The following is a 19,541-nucleotide window of genomic DNA, read 5'->3' on the forward strand; positions in this document are numbered from 1 at the left end:
AATTGCTCATAAGATTTGTTAATAATGTTTATTTAAACTTTTCAACATAGCATGGCATTTAAGGATTACTTCACTGCCTTATCATTGCTAGTTTAATATTCCAATGATAAAATATTTTCCTCATTAAAAAAATGTTTAAACAGAGTAGTAAAAATAAACATTTAACTTTTTCTGAAAAATTATTTTTAACATGAAAGCAAATGTATCCCGGTTATAAATTATTTTCCAAAGAACACTAAAGTCTTTTGAAGTTTTAAAAAGACCTCACTGCCCTTCTAAACCATACTTATTAAAAGATATAAACTTATTTGATTCATTTGTAGAAAAATGAACCTATAACAGTAATTCTAAGTGAAATAAATCAAGCCCAGAGGATAACTGTCACATGGCTTCTCTTATATGAAAACTCCAAAATATAAATGATTTTAAGAGCAAAATAAAGGCAAGATGGTAGAAAATAAGGAGGTAAGCTCAATGGAGATGGGAAGGGAAACTGAAAAAGGGTAAAGAGGAGGTGTGGGGGAAGAATAAAAATGTTCAAGATGTGATATGCATATGTACAAATTCTCCAAGATGAGTGTAATAATTATACATTACAAACATATACCAACAATAAAATTTTTATTATATTTTGGAAAAAAGGTAAAGATTATGGACTGTTGCTCTTCACTGTCACATAGGGTCTTTTTCTTTCTTAACTTCTAACTATACAAAATCAGCATCAGTATGACACAAGGTTATATCTCATCTAGTAGTACTTTTAGTATACATGATGTTATGGTTTGTGTTTAGATATCTCCCCAAAGTTTCATGCAACTGCTTCGGAGGTGGCTGAATCTAGGGTGTGTGTTACTGATTCGTGGTGGGGCTAGGCCTGAGAGCACTAAGATTAAGGGCAAGAGTGCTACCAGCTAAGTAGTCTGAATAAGATAAAAGGGACAGAAGGACACTCTGTTAAGATCTCTTACTGCTTTTGCTGTCTTCTGGAATCAGGAACTCTTGCCCCCAGCCACCCTGCTTTGTAGCCAGAGGATTACAGACTGAAACCTCTACAAACTGTGAGCTACATAAACCCTTTCCCCTTTAACTTTGAGTGAAGGGTATTTTTCTTCAGCCATGAGAGAAAAGTAATTGACACATCATAATGACTAACTAAGGTTGATATTTTTGTTTAGCCAGTTTTTCACTTATAACTATTATTTTGCTTGTTCATTTGTTTCTAGTTTTTTAAATTCTTCTATTGGTAACTTCTAAATTCAAAGGATACCTATTATTTAGGGACAAGACTTTCATTTTTCTTATGGTAATATGTAGAGATTAAGTTGTATCATAATGCTAAACTTTCTCCATTGACAGAAACTTTAATTGGGGATTATTTCAGAAAGATAGATGTCATCGTAAGCCTACATTTAGTCTACAGATTATTGTACCAAATCAACTCTTTTTAACAGTTTTATTCAATAAATAATTGCATAAATATGTAGATACAGTATATGGAAAGTATAGAGTGTGATATTCTGATACATGAATATATTATGAAATACTATGATCAAGTTGCTTAATCTCAACTTTTCTAGTTGTATCATTTTTTTGTGTATGGTGTTAATTAAGATCCACCTTCTTAGTGAATTTGATACAATTCAATACTATTAATTATGGTCACTATGCTCTACATTAAATCACTAGAATTCTCTTTTTTAGTTGTGTCTTTTCCTGGTTTGGGAATCAAAGTGATACTTGCTTCCAGGAATGAATTTGGAAATATTGCTTCCCTTTCAATTTCATTGCAAAGTTTGAAGAGTAAAGGCAGTAGTTCTTCTCTAAATGTCTTGTAAAATTCAACAGTGAATCCATTAGGACCTGGGCTTTTCTTTGTTGATAGATTTTTAATTACATTTTCAATTTCACTGATTTTAACTGGGATGTTTAAAATGTTTTTATCTTCTTTGTTCAACTTCGGTAATTCATAAGAATCTAAAAATTTGTCCATTTCTTCTGTGTTTTCCATTTTGTTAGAGTACAGGTTCTCAAAGTAGGTATCAATGATCCTCTGGATTTCTGTTGGATCTGTTGTGACTTTACCTTTTTCATTCCTGATTGCATGGATCTGAGCCTTTTCTTTCCTTTTTATGTTAAGGTTAGCTAAGGGTTTATCGATTTTATTTATTCTTTCAAAAAAAACAACTCTTTGATTCATTTATTTTTTGTATCATTTTCTTAGTTTCCGTTGCATTGATTTCTGCTCTAATCTTTATAATTTCCTCTCTTCTTTGAGCTTTGGGTTTTAATAAACTCAATGAGGAAGAAAAAAAATTTTTTTAAATGTCGTTTGTCAAAAAATAAATAAATAAATAAAAATAAGAAATAGAAAAAAAAATCTCTAGAAGTTGTCCTGCATTACTGAAAGCTTATACACATTGACCAGTATATCTACCCAGTGTCTGGCAACTGCCATTGTACTCTTTGCTGCTGTAGCTTTGAGTTTTTTAGGTTTCACATGTAAGTAAGATAATGTAGTGTTTGCCTTTCTGTGCCTGATTTACTTCACTTAGCATAATGTTCCCCACGTTCATTTGAGTTTTTGTAAATGTTAGGATTTCTTTCCTTTTTAAGGCTGAATAAGTTTCCATTGTGCATATATACCACATTTTCAAAGTCCATTCATCCATGGACAGACTCTTAAACATTGTTTCCCCATGTTAGCTATTAAGACTAATGTTGCAAAAAATATAGTAGCTCAGATCTCTCTTCAAGATTCTAATTTGATTATTTTAGGTATATATCCAGGAGTGGGATGGGTAGATCATATGGTAAATTTATTTTTAATTTTCTGAGGACCCTTCAACCAGCAGTGCACAAAGATTCCCTTCTTTCCACATCCTCCCTAGCACCTGTTTCTAAGTCATTATTTCTCAAAGCATAGTGCAGATTATGTCTCTCCTGACCTCAAGTTCCTCTCTGGAATACCTGACTCTCCCCATTTCTTCCACAAAGCCAACAGAGATGAACTATTTCTTTGTTGTTCACATACGTGGCTGTCTTTCCTCTGCACCAATTTCTTTGTGGTCCCTTTCTTTCAGAGTGGCTCTGTCTTTTTGTGTCTATCCACTATGCTCCTTCATGGTGTCCCCCATACAACACCCTCCCACCCATTACTTCTCTGAACCTCAAATAACTATGTTTTATCCATTGGTTTTACATTTTCTACTATAACTTATCTATGGTATTATTTTGTTCCCTGTACTAGAACCTAAGTTTTAAGTGACTATTGTTTGAACAGCCTTTATGCTTCTTTATACTTCCTAGTACATATGCTTTGCACAGAGCTCTGTTAAAAAAATAAATAAATATGTGTGTGTGTGTGTGTGTGTGTGTGTGCGCGTGCGTGCACATACATTGAATTAAACTGCTGTGTGTAGGGTTTTTTTCATTGTTTTTCTTTTCCTTATTTTTTTCTAATAGTGGTTCTCTAAAACCGCATCAACTGGTCTTTATGTTTATTTTTGGTTATTCTTCTCTTTTTCAGCTAAATATGTAAATGAATGGCTTTTACATTAATCTGAGATGGTGAAATTACCAAGGAAGGCTACATTGGTGCATATTTTAAAAGGATCAGAGTAGTCACCAAAAGGCTTGATTAATTAAATAATACGCGTTAAGCACAAAAGCTAGCCTGCAAAACTGATTCGAGATAAATGAAAAAAACATGAACAAACATGATGTTGACACTGTGACTCAACTCTCTTCATCTGTTTCTCTTTGACTCTATCCCTGTCTCTCTTCTCTATCTCCACTTACTTTTTCTTTCTCTCCTTTCCTTCTTCTCTCCTTTCATCCTGAGCAGAAATCAATGACAAGGCTCTTTTAGTTTGTCCCAGGAGCAATAGCTGTGCAACCAGGTATGATTTCATATATTTCTTTTTTTAAGTCTAAAAGTTTTCAAACTCCAAATCCTCTTAATTCTGCTGCTAAAAAGCATACAACTAATAGCTTACTACCAACTTGGATTTAAAAACAATAGCAACAATTTAAACAATAACAAAACAATATCTTCCAGAAGTTCACATTCAGCTCTAAATTTCCAGCATATTGAGTTAAAATTGAATCATGATATGAATGGCTTTTATGCTACTTTCCCACCCTAATCCCTCTGTCCCGGCCATCAGATTTAAGTGTTAATAATAATGGAACAAATTAAATATTACTTTTTCCTTTTAACAACCAGATTAAGGTACTTCTGTATTTTCCTTTCTATATATTTTGTCTCATAGTGTAGGTACAACACATTGTCAAAAGCTAATCCAAAATACGGTTTGGGCTGTAATGTATATTAATTGTAACATCCTAAAATGTACCAATAAACTTCATTTAAACAAAAAATTGTAATGGCAGAGTCTAATAGTAATGTGTGTGGTATTATTATACAAATAGGAATTAGAAACCAACCTTCCTTCACAGGGAATTAACTAAATAGTGCTAAACCGGTTACTCCTGGAGGTGGAGGGTTCTTAGAGCCACTGCCCTCCTTTCCTGTCTCCCTGGGGTGGGGGAGATGTCTGGCGCCACAAAAGGAATTAGGTTCTGGTTTAAGCAGAGACCTGAAGGCTCTTAAGTTTATTTTAAGAATGTGTTGCCAGAGATCTAATAAATTTATTTGTAGCTTCAGGCAGTGCGGGCATGAAATCTTGTTGCACCAGGTGTTTGGCTTTGTATATTTTCCTTTCTCCAGAAGGAGAACAGGGCGTGCATGTTCTTGGCCAACTTTACTCAGCTTTCAGTAAAGCAGGTAGTATTTCTATGAAAGTATTGTTTGTTTGTTTGTTTGTCTGTTTGTTTAAATGTGTATCCCTATTTGTAAATAGGAAAAATTTATAAAATTAAGTTAAAGGGAAAAAATGAGTTCTCCCAAATGGAAATATATGTGTTCAACACACAATTTTTGTATTCTACCTAAAAACAGTATTTGAGATCACAAAATTTCCTTTTAAATGGAAAGACTGCTAGACTAGAAGTGAAAATCCCCAAGAATTTATCTTCTACAAGTAGATACAATAGTATAGCTATAGTTGTAATAGTACTCAAATCCCCGCTTTTCTGGAGCTTGGTAAATGGCCAAGTAAGAAAAGGTACAATCTAATATTCATTCTTGTTCTGAAATGCTTGGAGTCTATTTTATATTGTTCACCACCATAATTATATGTTGAATTAGTTGGTGTTCTTGTTTAAAATACAGTGTTAAACTTGCATTTTCAGCAATACATAAATAAAAATTCCTTAGCTGCTCATATTACAGAGTTAAAATGACTTCACTTTTAATTTAGGGCTCCAAGTGATAATCCAGTAACATCCATTTGGTGAATGAGAGTTCACCTTGCCATTACATGTTTGTTTTCTCCTTTGTCCTCTGTGGCTATACACCTGAATTCCTTATCTGAGGCACACATACCAGCAGTAAAGACATTCATTCCGCTGGCATTAAGGCTCTAAGAAAGTAAAGTAGACCACAATTAAGTCAGGTTTGATTAAGAAAATATGCTTAAACTCTTATAGGTAAGGGGATTGAAATTTATGGTGCTGCCTTTTTACCTTTTCTTCTTGTTTCAGAAGATGGAAATAAACTACTATATTTGCTTTTGGACTAGAGCTAGGAAAGGAGGGTGCTTAGTTACTGCAAAGGATCCCTGCAGGCTCAGGCTTGTAGATTCTGACCCAGCTGTGTGTTCATGTGACTGTGGTCATATCAGCCAGCCTGCAAGAAGGGATGTCTTTCCAGCCTCCCCAGCTTTGATGATGGCTCCAAATTCATTCACAAAACAAGAAGGTGTTAAGTCACCATGTGCTACTTTTTCTTCAGTTTCGTCTCAAATATTTAGTAATTCACCCCTTGATTCTTTGTTCTACCATGTACTTCTTTCTATTTGGCCACTATTCATTAGTGGCCAGGTGTTTGCTGATAGTAGAGGGAAACTCACTTAGATAATGTTTTGCTTTCATTCAGTAGCACTAATTTATAAATTATTGATTTGAATAAAATAATCCCGTTACTAGGAGAGAGTAGAGAAAAAAATACTAACAGACAGATTCAAGTGCTAGATTTGCCATGTACTACACCTACTGGAATTTGAGGTAGATAATTTAACCTGATGCTCATATACCCTACCCATGGAAGGTGAAAATTCCTAATTTGTGGAGTTGCTCTGAGATACATTGAGACAATGTACATATTATTAAAATTGTGTTGACCATACCTTCAACGTGTCCATTTTTCTTTGGACATTTCCAGGGTTCTCAAGGATAGCTGAGCTCAGCCATTCATATCTTCATTCATGTTCTATTCGCTTTTGTCAAATGTCCTTTTTGACTGGTCAGTGTCTATGTTGTGCCAGTGCTGGCTGATACAAGCTTGTGGATCTGGTTAGCAAAGATTATGTTAAGCCTTAGGCATGGGACCTACAGCGGTATGGTCATCTTTTCTATCATTCCATATGGAAGGAAAAAGTGCTGCTTGGACTTTCATATAAAAAAGACTAAGCTTCATTTTAAATATTCACATACAATTTCCTCTTTCCCTAAGATCCAAGTACTTATCCAGGAACATGGGAAAGAGTTAGAGATAAGTGAATCTACCCACATTTTGAGTCTCTGCTTCACAATGATGATTAAAACTGTGTATGGAGTCCATTACTCTACCTGGCATTTATTTCATTACAATGAATTCCCTCTCCAAAGACTTCCAATGGCCCAAGAAAATCTTCCATAAAGTCTACCGCTCCAATTTCCCGCCTAAGCACCGGTATATGTGAACCCCAGAAAAGGGCTGTGTTTTAGCTGAGATACTAGAATGAATTATGTTAAGGTTCACCCACAGTATTAGTGGCAATTCTGCAATCAGAATTCATTCCATGCATATTACTTTCGGTAAATTTATAATAACTCTATAAATTATTTATATACTTTCAAATTATGGCAGGTAGTCATGCAGAAGGCAGTACACCTTTCACCCATGAGCCCCAACACTGTCTTCAGCCCAGTGCTGACATGACCAGGCACAGATGTCTAGAATGAAGCCAGAGCTGCCTATCTGAGAATGCAAGTGAGGGCTCCTCAGCATAAACCAAGAAAATATGCCTCAAAAAACTAAAAATAGAAATTCCATTCAACCCAGCTATTCTCCTAGGCCTTATCCTAAAAGAGTTAATGATATACCATAGTGATACATGCATAGCCATGTTTGTAGCAGCACAACTCATAGTAGCTAAATCTTGGAAGCACCTTATTTGTCTATCACCAAATAAATGGGAAAAGGAAATGTGGTGTTTGTACACAGTGGAGTACTACACTGCCATAATGGAGGATAAACTGAATCATTTGTGGCACAGTGGATACACCTTTGGACCATAGTTTTGTGTGAAATAAATCAGACACACGGGGTAAACATTGCTTAGTTTCTCTTCTATGAAAAACTGAAAATATAAATAAAGAGCAAACTAGAAAGATAATAGTGGGCAAGTGACCAAGGGAGAAAAGAGGGAGGCAGGGTGGGGAGCAAGATGAGAAAAGAACTAAGATGTGTTATGTACATGTACCAACTCCTCGCAAGGAATGCAATCATTGTGTTCTGCAAATGTGCACTAATACAAAATAAAAATGTTTTTCAAAAAAAGGAAAAAATGTACTGAGGGGCAGAACACTCTTCTCATGCTCCATTTTTTAATGTCTCAAAAGAACACTGTGACTTATGCCAAGCAAATATAATTGCCATTGTTTGTTGGGGTTTGATTCTATAAAATTGTCTGAATATTGAATTAGCAAACACTGAATGATTGTTCCCTGAAAAATGCCAGGTTAAATCTCTGTGAGTTCTAATCTCAACATTTCATCAACTGGTCCATACATAAGCTTGCTTCGTATGTGTTTCATTCAAAGATGCACTGTTTGATACACGTTGTAGATTCATTAGTATTGTACTCATGGCCAGCAACACTATATAACTCATGAGTGAGCAAAATTTATCTAACACATACATTCTTCATGAGGTACAAGGTATGATTAAAAAATATAATGAATCTTTGAATTAACTATTAATTTCAATAAAAGACACATTGCTACTTATCCCCTCAAAACATCCCCCCTTTCTTCAAACATACCCCTCATATCATTCCTACTATTTTCTGAAGCAGTTCCAGAAATTCTCTTTCATTTGTGCCTTTAGTTCCCTGTCATGGCTGCCTTGAGGTCCTGAATCAATGCAAAATATTCACCTTCCAAATGTCTTGACACTACAAAGCACATGTCCAAGAATGACCACAAAAGAATCTTAAGGGTTGATTTGGGGGATTATAAGTAAGTGTTTAATGATACATGAATTTGCAAATATGGATCCTAGGAATAATGAGGAGAGACTGAATAGCAATCTCTGGAACAGAGGTTGAATGGGAATTTAAGACTTTTGAACCTCGTGTTCAAATACCCATTTAGGTACATGTGTGATCAAATCACATCCCCAAAATAGAAAACTACCTATGATAAAGTGGATTGCGATATTCTTGGCTTCTAGGGGAAACTTGGTATATTTGTTAGTTCCCATCTTCACCCCCATGCCATCTGGCAACTTATCTCTAGATCCTACAGAAGAATAGCATGCAAACTAACCCATCCTCGAACTCAAGCCAGTGTAGTTCATGTAATTACCAAAAACATTATGTCTCTATTATTCCTTTGGCTCTGAATGGTAGGCGTGATTGTGCATTTCCTGAAAATAACCTCAAAGATCACTGCAAGGGTTATGTGTCTAATAGAGATCAAGATGCACTGCCCTCACCCTGGCTTGCTTTGTGCCACTTCTCTTTCTGTGTACAGTATCTCTCCACATTTTCTCTTACTTCTTTGTGGATATGACCCTTCATGTTGTGCTGCCTCTTTTTCAGAATTTATAAAGCCAGGGAATTGAGGGTGTGGGGTGTACAGAATGAAGGGAAAAATAAAATGTCAGTGAGCAAAAGTTGTATATGGTGGCACCATTTGAGTACTTTACTATTGTACTAAAACAATCATTAAAATTATTAAGTAGCCTACACCATTCCAAAAAGTATCAGCAATTCTTCAGCATCTATTTCCAGGTTCTTTTGGTGTCCCGTCAGTCATCCAAACCATAGCTGTTCTTGGGTGACTGTTTTGTCATCTCTGAGTGTCTGGGTCACCTCAGTATAAGAACCCTTCCCTTCCTGTAAAACAGAATTTGGATGCATCTTTACTGCTCTTTGTCTCCAATATCCAATTGGTTAAAAAGCAAAAGGAAAAGAAAATGAGTATTCTGAGATCCTACCAAATCGGGTTCTTTGAAGTTCCATTTTTACTGGAGCTCTTATCTCTCTTGCACTTTATCTTCCCGGAACACCTTCCTCTCCATCTCCTCGAATGTCCAAATACCACCGTGTACTTGAAACCCATTTAAACACTATCTCTTCCATGACTTTGTCTTTGATCCCCTCAGGTTAGAGTAATCCCTCACTCTCTGAAGCTCCCACAGCTCATTATCGGCGCCTCTTTCACAGCACTTGCCAGCCTCTACTTCGCGCCCTATCTCTGTGCATGCCATCTCCCATGGGTGAATGCCAACTCCTGGGGGCCCAGCAAGAGCCAAGTTGGCTTCAGCTCTGCACCAGGTGGTTTTTAGTAAACAGTTAAATCAACCTAATTTTAAGGGCCAAAGGACAGGTTTCTACGTCCTTGCAGAGATTCTCTTATGGAAGATTCCAAAGGTAATGCAAGAAGATCACCCTGTCACAGAAATAGCAAAGAAATAAAGCCCTCTTTTCACTTTCAGATTCTCACCAAAATTGCTAACTCTGTAATCCTGATGGAGATTGCAAAGATACTAATGATTGACTTTTTCCTCTAAAAGCGCAATCTAATTTTCCCACTATATTAGGCCATTTTATCTTTATCTTTTTTAATATATTTCTCTATTTATATGACTGATATTTAGAAGACCATATCTAGTTTCTTTTTAAAGTTTCTGTCTATTTTGTTTCAAGTTCATCTTGAAACAGAGGCTGACCTTTATTCTGGAAAAATGAAATTTTACCAAGCTATTGGTAACTAAGTTTTGTGCAAGAAGAAATCTGTCAAAACTAGAGGACTCCCCACCTTTAACTAGCACAAGTCAAAGCAGTGACACTAGTTCCTTAGGAATGAACTACAGTCTATGCTCTGTTTTTAGGGAACCCTGTGTTTTTAGGGAGGGCTAATTGAAGATTGGGGTTCTTTGTTATTCTAAAATAACTACTGAGTTTGAGTTGCAAAAGAAAAAAAGAAGCCTGAAGTCCAGCTGGAGAAGTTGGAAAGGAGTCTTTTCATCAAAATGTTAATGGCTTTAGTGTCAGGGTTTGGGGACAAAGCTTTAGGGAGTGTAATTATGAGCTGTCAGGCACATGTTGTGTGGATTTATGACACAAGCTGTGGACTTTAATTTGTTTCCAATGAGATGTTAACATTAGCTTTTCAGCATCATAGATGACAGTCTATTTTAGAAAGGCAATGAATCACATGTAAGTAAAATTTGTCAGATTTTAAGTTATTTAATTACATCTAAAATTTCACATTTGGTAAGATGTAGCTTTTGTTAGAGTTTTAACATTCATTATTTCTCATTTATTGGGGGTTTAGAACAGTTTACATGGCATGTAATAAATACATTAGGTGGCTTTCCATTCTTTAGATAAAATACAGAGATCAGTTGTACAAGATCACAGTTTTAGTAAAGGAAGTTAAGTAATCTATAGCTTAGTTACTCAAATCTTTGTATCATTCCTGTATAAGTATATACTGAGATTTTACAAATTCAGAAACTAAATATAATTCACATCAAAAGGGTTATGTGGTATTTAACTGTGTGCTCAGAGTTAAGCTTTATAGACTTCATATTCTCTATTTAAATAGCTATCTACTTTAAAAATCCCAGGTAGAGAGTGAATTGTAAATTACTGTAATGACTATAAAGCAAAGTTTCTCTATATTGCTTCTGAATTTTATTTCAAATCTTAGAAGGTAGAGATGTGAAATACCGGTAAACTTGTTCAGCTATATGTATATCAAAACCTTGGATTAACCAGTAACTTGGCCCCATTTTTCCTAGGACACTCACCGTTTCAGAACATAGGCACCAAACTGAAAATTGCAAATTTTTAAGTGTGGATGAAATTAGGTATCCTTGAGAGAATTCAGGCCTTCTTGTAATGGACTGGGAGCCCATTAGTTATCAATCATCCCTGGAAATGTTATTTAGATAAACCCAAATTCCAGTAACTCACATTCATAGATAATCACTTTAAGTATATAAGACATTTTAGAAGACTATCACAAAAGCATTTTTTTCATAAAAAGATTCAGTACCAAAAAGATTACATTTATATAGAAATGTAGATTTCTCAGTTAATGAAGCACTACTCAACTTCTTTCAAACAAAGCAGTAGAGTTTCTGATTCAGTCAATATTCATTTTCTACCAATAAGCAAAATGAACTCCCTTCCTCCTGGATCTTGTGGGAAGAAACAAAATGATCAGACAGAACAGTAACTAGATAGAGGATCTGAACTTGTGGAGAGCGATGCAAACAAAAATTAATCAAAGAGTTAGTGCGGTATGCATTGAAACTTGCTGTAACCTTTGGCGGAAAATAATCTTTTCTGAACTATTTCAGAAAACAGAATCAAATCTTAAAATTGGCTAAAAACTGTCACGATTTAGAGATGTAGAAATTTCTAGAAGAAATCGAAAATCCAAGGACATCCTGGGCAGATGACACAGCGCACGCAGATGCACCCACTTGATAAAGAAAACAGTGAGAAGCTGGGTGTGGCTCAGCGTTTCTCTTCAAAAAGAAGTGATGGAACAGTGTGACATTTTGGTGCATGTTTACAATGTGTGCTGGTCAGATCACGATAATTACCATTTTGCTTTATAATTTTTTATGTTAGAGACTTTAAATTCTTCTAGTAATTCATAAAATATACAATAGGCCAGTGGTGGTGAACCTATAGCACATGTACCACAGCAGGCTGTGTGTTATCACTGAAAGCTCTAAAAGGTTCGCCATCGCTGCAGTAGGATATATTGATCATTCTGCATTACTATAACAAAATACCTGAGCTAATCAACTTAAAATAAGGAAAGGATTTTTTGGCTCACTGTTTCAAAGGTTCCAGTCCATAACAATTGGCCGTGCTGCTTTGTGTCTGTGGTGAGGCAGCATATTATAATGGGCAATATTTTGTGAAGCACCGTGCTCATCTTATGGCAGCCTGGATTCAAAGAGAAAGGAATAGGAGTGGCCAGGGTTCGTTTTCAGGGCCCACCCCAATGATCTAACTTCCTTCCACTAGCTCCCACTCTTAAAGGTTGGGTTGCTTCTCAGTTACACCAAGCTGGAGGCCAAGTCTTTAACACGGGGACTTTTAGGGAGCAACTCAAGATCCAAACCACAGCACAGATTATTGTCAACAGTAATCCTCACACTATGCTGTAGAACACAGAATGTATTTCTCCTATCCCAATAGTTTGATAGCCATTGTCCAACTTCCTATTATGTCTATTGCATCCCTATTCTCAGCCTCTAGTACTCACATTAAAAATTTTTAAGCAAATATTTAAGGAGATGGAAATTATTAATCCTGTGATTTGATCATAACACATTTGTGTACATAATGACACTGCATGCCGTGAGTAGGTATAATTAAAACAGCTTTTAAAAAGAATTCATGGGTGACACTGTGGGAGTTAGAATGGCCAGGAACAGCTTGTGGCGGTATAAAAAGAAGTTTGGAATAAAACCTGGGCTTGCTAGAAGCATACTCTACCTGGTAGAAGTAGGAATAAAGTTGTTTTCATGTAAAAATTCACTTAGAAACACAACTTGTCTCAATTAAATTGATGAAATGCTTACAGTAGGAAAAGAATGCACAATCAATTTCTGACCTAAGTTAGTAAAATTAGTAAATTAGCACAAACTGCATAAGAGATATCTGCTAAAATGCCTAATTATACAGTTTGATCAGGAGGAGAAATGCCATGGAATAATAGAGGTGAGGTGGCTGCAGGGTTACAGACTTCAGGAAGGAGGTGGAGAAGGTGAACTCTGAGGAGTGGAACACATGAGCCAAAGAATATTTTAGACGAGAGGATGTGGAGTCAGGAAGAGTAAGGGTGGCAGATTCCCCACAGCTTTACCAATGTGGGTGTCACCTGATTAAGCAGATGAAAGGGTAACAGTAGTAATCTAGGCAAGACAAGCTTGGACCTAAAAATCCACAAAGAAGGGTTGACTTGTATATATAGCTGTAGACAAATCAAGCAAAGGAGAAAGGACCACGAGTAGGTTTAAGGCCGATGACTATTCTGGCAGTGAATATGCAGAATCGATTGAGCATGCGTGCATGGCAGAGCACAGGAGACTGATCTGTGTCAAAAGATATCACCAGTGGACACATGGTACTATGAGGCCCGTAGTGTCACACTTGTGGGTTATCTCACTTGATCCTCAGAGCACTCACAGGTAGCAACTGCCAACATTGTCACTTGATGCTACAAAGAGGAAACCAAGGTCCAGAGAAGTAACTAGCCCAGTCATGCAGCAAGTAAGAAAGAAGATGGAACTTGGACTCCAGGTCCGAGGAGCCATCCAGTTATGTCCTCTCCTCTTCAGACCGGGAGTGTGCGTAGTCCAGGAGATGATATGTACAAGTTCAGAAGGAGAGAATACAGAATGAGTTTCCTTACACTGACACAAAATGCCTGGCCTCTGGTCTACTTATATTTTATATTTTTAAAAAATGAAAATTAAAATGTCCCTAATCCTATTCATCAAAAAGTCTAACAATTTCTCACGCTTAATTCCACTTTTTAGGTAGCTACATTCACAGCATCAACATCGACTATAGAAGTGTTTCGAGAAGAATTTCATATTTATTGTTTGGTGGTTAAATAGCCTGCTATTGTTTTGATGTACCACAAAATGGTAAACATTAAGTTTTTCAGGTGTAGAGCTATTATAGAATTATTGCAATGAATGTTTCCTTACATTTTTGCTTCTCCCCTGAAAGTGCTGATGAGATCAAGTGATACGAACACCTTTTTTTTTCCTCATTTATCCATTGCCCAGCAGCTGTTTAAAAGGACTATGCCAATTTATTAGTAATAGTAAAGAAGAAAACCAGTTTTCCTCCGTAGTGCCATCTGTGTGGATATTTTCTTTAAACTTTAGCATTAACTCAAAACCATATAGTTTTTAGTTTCAAAATATTCTAGAAAAAAAAACAATGGGTTTTTATGTATTTGTTTAAACTTGGGTCCTTGCGCTTGAGAGGCAGGCAGCAGAACCCCTGAGCTAAATCCCTGGCCCACTAGTGTTGATTTTTTTGTCTTGACATTTCCCCATCTCAATTCTTTTTCTCTAGTGTAGCTCCCTATACGTGAATTCAGAAGAAAGAACCTAGAATTAAAGCTTTGCCTCTAGCTATGTTTATTATTTGGGCTATTTTCTTTACCCTTTTCCAGAAAGATTTAAAAGGAATTACTCAAGCCTTTGTTTATACACCTCACCTTCTTCTGAAGTAATTGGTGTAGATCAAAAGACACTAAGGGATAGGTGCCGAGTGATCAGCTGACAATCATTTCTCCTTTCGTTTATCCAGTAGAGTAGCTTCCACATTAGAAAGATCAGCAAGAGATCTGTTTCTTGGGACAGGCAGCCAGCTGCTTTCTAGTGGCTTTGTGGGAGGAGACAGCCTTATCTTCAGAGTAAAATGAAAAAAGTGAGAAGAGCTGGCTGTTTGTTCTGAGGAAAGAAGTGGAATCTAGTGGGGAAGAGAGGCGGAGAAGAGATATTTGTTTTTCCCTAAGTGGCTATAATTAAAGCCTTCCACCCAATTGCTCTGTGAACCAGAAAAAGGTATTTGTGAAATTGTATGTGCTTTTAAAATCCTCACAAAAGAACCTTCTTAGCCGGAGGCACTTTAAACAAGCTTGCTCTCTAGTGGCACCTTGTGGTCATCCTGCAATTCGGAGATTCAGTTTCACCGCAACTAAATCTAGTTGGTAGTGAGCGGTTCCCTCCGCCAACTTCTCCTCCTAATAGAACCAAGTTGTGAAGGATTAGGTCAGCTGTTGTATGTCTGTGTAACAAACACCGATCAGTTAGCTACATCTCCAGATATGTATTACAGAATTCGATATCAAACCAAGAACCTCTATCATTTTTTAAAGGTGCATTTTTAAAATACTCTGGGATGGTGGGGGAGGTGGAAATGAAGCTCAGGGGTAGAGCTTTGGCCTCATATGCACAAGGCCCTGGATTGGATGGATCCCTAGCACGAAATATAAACTAAACTTAAATATAAGATGGAATTTTAAAAATCATTCATTCAAGAAAGCATTAATGCAGTACTTTAAATTTTTATTTCCCAGGTGGCAACAAGTTAACCAACCAGCATTTTCGTCTAAATTGGGCATGGATCTCCTTTGAAAAGGAATATTATCTGATCAACGAAGACTCCAAATTTCTAGATGTCGTTCTTAAACGTAGAGGTTACTTGGGAGAAACTTCATTTATAAGTAAGTTTAATTTCACATTTTTGTCACAAATCCCATTTTTTTCTACCAAAGACTTACAGTTTTTCTAAAGTGTTTAAAATACTAATTTATTTCACTGATCTAGTTAAAATGCTTGGGGAGCTGTTGATATTGAAAGATTCTTTAACTGCTAAAAATATATAGCAGATCGGTGTCAAAGTACAAAACTCTTCTAGCTTTCTACCTAAGTGTGATCTTCTCTGTAACCTTACAAAACACTCTTTGTGTTTAACCAGAGAATGCTCGTATTTCTTTGTCCTTTGGGGAAACTTTCTCTGTACACACAAGCTCTACAGATATCTTACTGTCAGTGAAAGGTTTGTCATAACTGTGCTTCATGCCTGCAAATACAACAAATACATGTACAGAATATGATAGCCAAAACACTTTAGTGATTATTAAGGATATTTTCATCTATTTGCATTTTATTCTCACTGGTAGTGAATTTATCTAATTATTTACAAGTAACCTGTGGGCAGTTTTGGGAAAGCTAATAGCTGCAAAAATATCTTTTCAGATTTTCTCTCCCACTTATTTGTAAATTTTTGTTGTTGGTTTTGATTCTTTAAGCTAAAGGTTAAAGTAGCAAACACAAACTCTTTTTAGTAACTTATATTTTCAACAAATCACTATTTCCTACCAATGTGAAAATACCAACAAGGGTGCAAAAGCTCTGTAGCTTCTAGTTAACGTTTTTAACTTGTCTTTTGAATCTTCAGGAAAGGAACACACTGCTGATGAAAAAAAAAAAAAAAAAAAAAAAAACAGAGCAGCAACGGCAGCAGTAGTGATGTGAGGTTTTTGCTGGTCATTGCCACTGGGGAAATATGGGTCAGTGAGCAGCATGTGTTCTGGAAGCTCACAGAGAATGGCTCCTTTCATCCTCACCTTGGTGGTGAATTGCAGTGGCTCCAAGAGTTGTTGACAAGCACTCTGTGTGCATTATGAACCAGAGAGCTGACCAGAAGTCCACAGCAGGCAACAAGACAGGCCTGCTAGAATTCGACTTCTGCCTCCTTTTTCCCTCTTGCCACTAAATAAATCATAGTTTACCTGCTCCTGAAAAAGAGGCATACAATGTAATATTTATCAGTCAGGTTTTATCTGAGAACTCTAAGACAAAAAATTTTAACAAAACCTTTTCTTAACCCTCATTTTAAGATTAAACTAATGGCCAATCATATGGCGCATTCGAAGGAAAAATAAATATTCTAATTTATTTTATATAAACAGTCTGAGAGCAAAGCGTTTTGCCGGTTCTGTTTTCTGACACAAACCCAGCAAACAGGATGGAACATAGTAAACACTCAATGAGTATTTGTGGTTAAATGGATAATGTTTGGTCTAGTTTCTTCACACATCTGAAAAAAAAAACAGAAGTATAGTAATTTCTTCAATTAAATTTCACATTATCTGATTCCATTTTTCAGGATATGCTAGTACTATTGTGATTATATATAATTTGTCTATGATGTTGAATTTGTTCACTTCTTTCTTAATAATATATACTATGATTTGATTTCCTGGCATAGAAATGGCAATAGTTCTCTTGTGATTAAGTTAGAGACTCAGTGATTCGTCAGCCTTCCCAGCCCACTGAAATTGGCCCTGGGGGAATCATCAGAGTAAGCCAAGCATGCTGCTCATAAAAACCTCATGTACTTAGTGATCCAATTCTGTTCACATGGTTGTGTAGAAGTCTGGGTGTTCTACAAAGAAAACCTTGACCATGTTGACAATTAGATTCTCTTAAGATTCCAAATCCATTAAATGCCTATGGAATTTTATAATTTTTTATTATTCTGCTTGGGCATTTGTGAATTAGATTATCAAAAAGTTATTTGACTACAGAGTGTTTTATTGAACATTTTCTAAGAGAATATTTATGTTTTTATCATATGCAGCAGCACATGGAAACATCCACTGCAGAATTTTAAGATTTATGAAGTTGTAGAAATAATGATATTGTACAACATAAATATAAATTTACTGAGCCTTGTTTTCTATGGAGTTCTATCACAAACTTAGCTCAGAGAATACTTAGCTGCATTGTAACTAAGGAAAGAGGAGGACAGAATCATGGTCTACTCATTTCCTCCAAATACATGTGCAACTACTGTAATCCAGAGTCACAGCAGGGTCTACTTGTTCTGCTAAACTGGATGGTGGTGAAATGTCCATAAGGAAAGCCTTAATAATCCAATTGAACAGTGTGAAATAGGAAGAAAAGTGCTAAAGGTGTAGGGGAAGTGGGAAGGGAAGGGGAAAGGTAATAAGGGAAAAGAAAAAATCTGAGAAAATGAAAAAATGGAAATAAAGTTTTTATAAATAGGGAAGGGTGGAGGGTGAAGGAAGGGTAGGGACAAGGGGAAAAAATGAGAACCAAGACCCGTCATAAAGGTACAAGATCCCAATGATGAATGTAACTGTACTGTATACCTAAAATGTACCAATAAACTCAATGAGAAAAAAATAATAATCCAACTGAAAACAAGCTAAACAAGTGCTATTATGTTTCTGTGAAGGTATTGGCACACGAGACGGGACAGCAGAAAGAGATAAAGACTTCAAAGGCAAAGCACAGAGGCAAGTGCAGTTCAACCCGGGCCAGACTAGAGCCACGTGGAGAGTGCGGATCCTGAGTGACAGGGAACACGAGCGCTCTGAGACCTTCCAGGTGGTTCTCTCGGAGCCCGTGCTGGCCGCCCTGGAGTTCCCCGCGGTGACCACAGTGGAGATCATTGATCCAGGAGACGGTGAGAGACATTGTCAGCTTGGTCTTGTCACTGCTCTCAAGGGTCCTGACCAAATGTAGAGGAAACTTGAAATTCAATGTTTTCTATGGGGAAATTTTTCTAGATTAATGGTTCAGAGTTATTGACTATACTGATGGGAAGAGGGGGAAAAAAGTAATAAAGAGATGCTATACTCGTTTTCAAGTACTACCAACATCTTTCTGGAATTATAATCTACCCTATAGAACCAATAATACTCCTCTCATTTTATAAAATCAATGAATCAATTTTAAACTCCTTTGGGTGTCATAAAATATCTAACAAATGATTTAAGAATTCAGTCATTTTGGAATTAATTTGTTCTCCATACACCATTAAATTATTCGTTTCCTTCATACATTGATCAGTCCCAAGTACTCATTTGGTGGAATGTTTCCACATTGTTACATAATACCCACTTCACCCATTGACAATGAGCAGAGGCTGCAGGCATTGCTCTTAATTTCTCTTAGATTATGTTTTCTTGTCCATGCACACTCCTGGCTGATGTTGGTAAAAGTGAACCTTAATGCTCTTGTGTGTAACTTGAACATTTTCCTCCCCCCTGCCAAACTTCTACAATTCTGGCTTGTCTTGACGTAGTTAGGTGGAAAAATAAAAGATTGAATGACTTTTTTGAGGGCGGGCATTTATAAAAACCTTACAGAGACTTCTGAAGCTGAAATCCTGTCAGAACCCAGACATGACTTTCTTTTTAAACTGCCAGCCTACTTTATCAGTCAAAAAACTCTTAAATGCCCTGTAAAGATACAATCTAGTGAGTACATGAAATGGAGACACATGTGAAAGCCCCTTGTTAAAAGACTAAACTTAATTAAAGAGAGGATAAGAAAGGATAAGAAAACTGGAGCTGCAACATCATTTTCTTAACTAACATCTCTGCCTTTTGTTAAATATGAAGTTTGATTATATTTATAATTTCCATTAAAGCACAGTTAGCATTTCATTACATTTAATTTTATCAGCATTAAATACAAATAATTAAGCTTTTTTCTAGTCCTGAGCTTTGGGAATGTAGTTCAGTAATAAAATTATTCTCTTTTAAGTAAGCCTATGATAGATTTCATACATTTGAAATGATCCCTTTAACTAAAGCTGGAAGCCATTTCTCGAGATTTG

General features: G+C 36.2%; 1 protein-coding gene across 1 annotated transcript in view; it reads left to right on the top strand.

Moving 5' to 3' along the window:
- Window positions 1-19,541, top strand: part of Frem2 (FRAS1 related extracellular matrix 2) — a 183,779-nt gene that overhangs the window by 61,377 nt on the left and 102,861 nt on the right. Inside the window, exons 3-4 of the mRNA XM_010639174.2 lie at window positions 15,463-15,609; window positions 18,153-18,383. Coding sequence (XP_010637476.1) covers window positions 15,463-15,609; window positions 18,153-18,383 — 378 coding nt within the window. The remainder of the gene's footprint in view (window positions 1-15,462; window positions 15,610-18,152; window positions 18,384-19,541) is intronic.

The sequence above is a fragment of the Fukomys damarensis genome, unplaced genomic scaffold (assembly GCF_012274545.1).
Source record: "Fukomys damarensis isolate Sample0158 unplaced genomic scaffold, DMR_v1.0_HiC HiC_scaffold_38, whole genome shotgun sequence".
Lineage (NCBI taxonomy): Eukaryota > Metazoa > Chordata > Mammalia > Rodentia > Bathyergidae > Fukomys > Fukomys damarensis.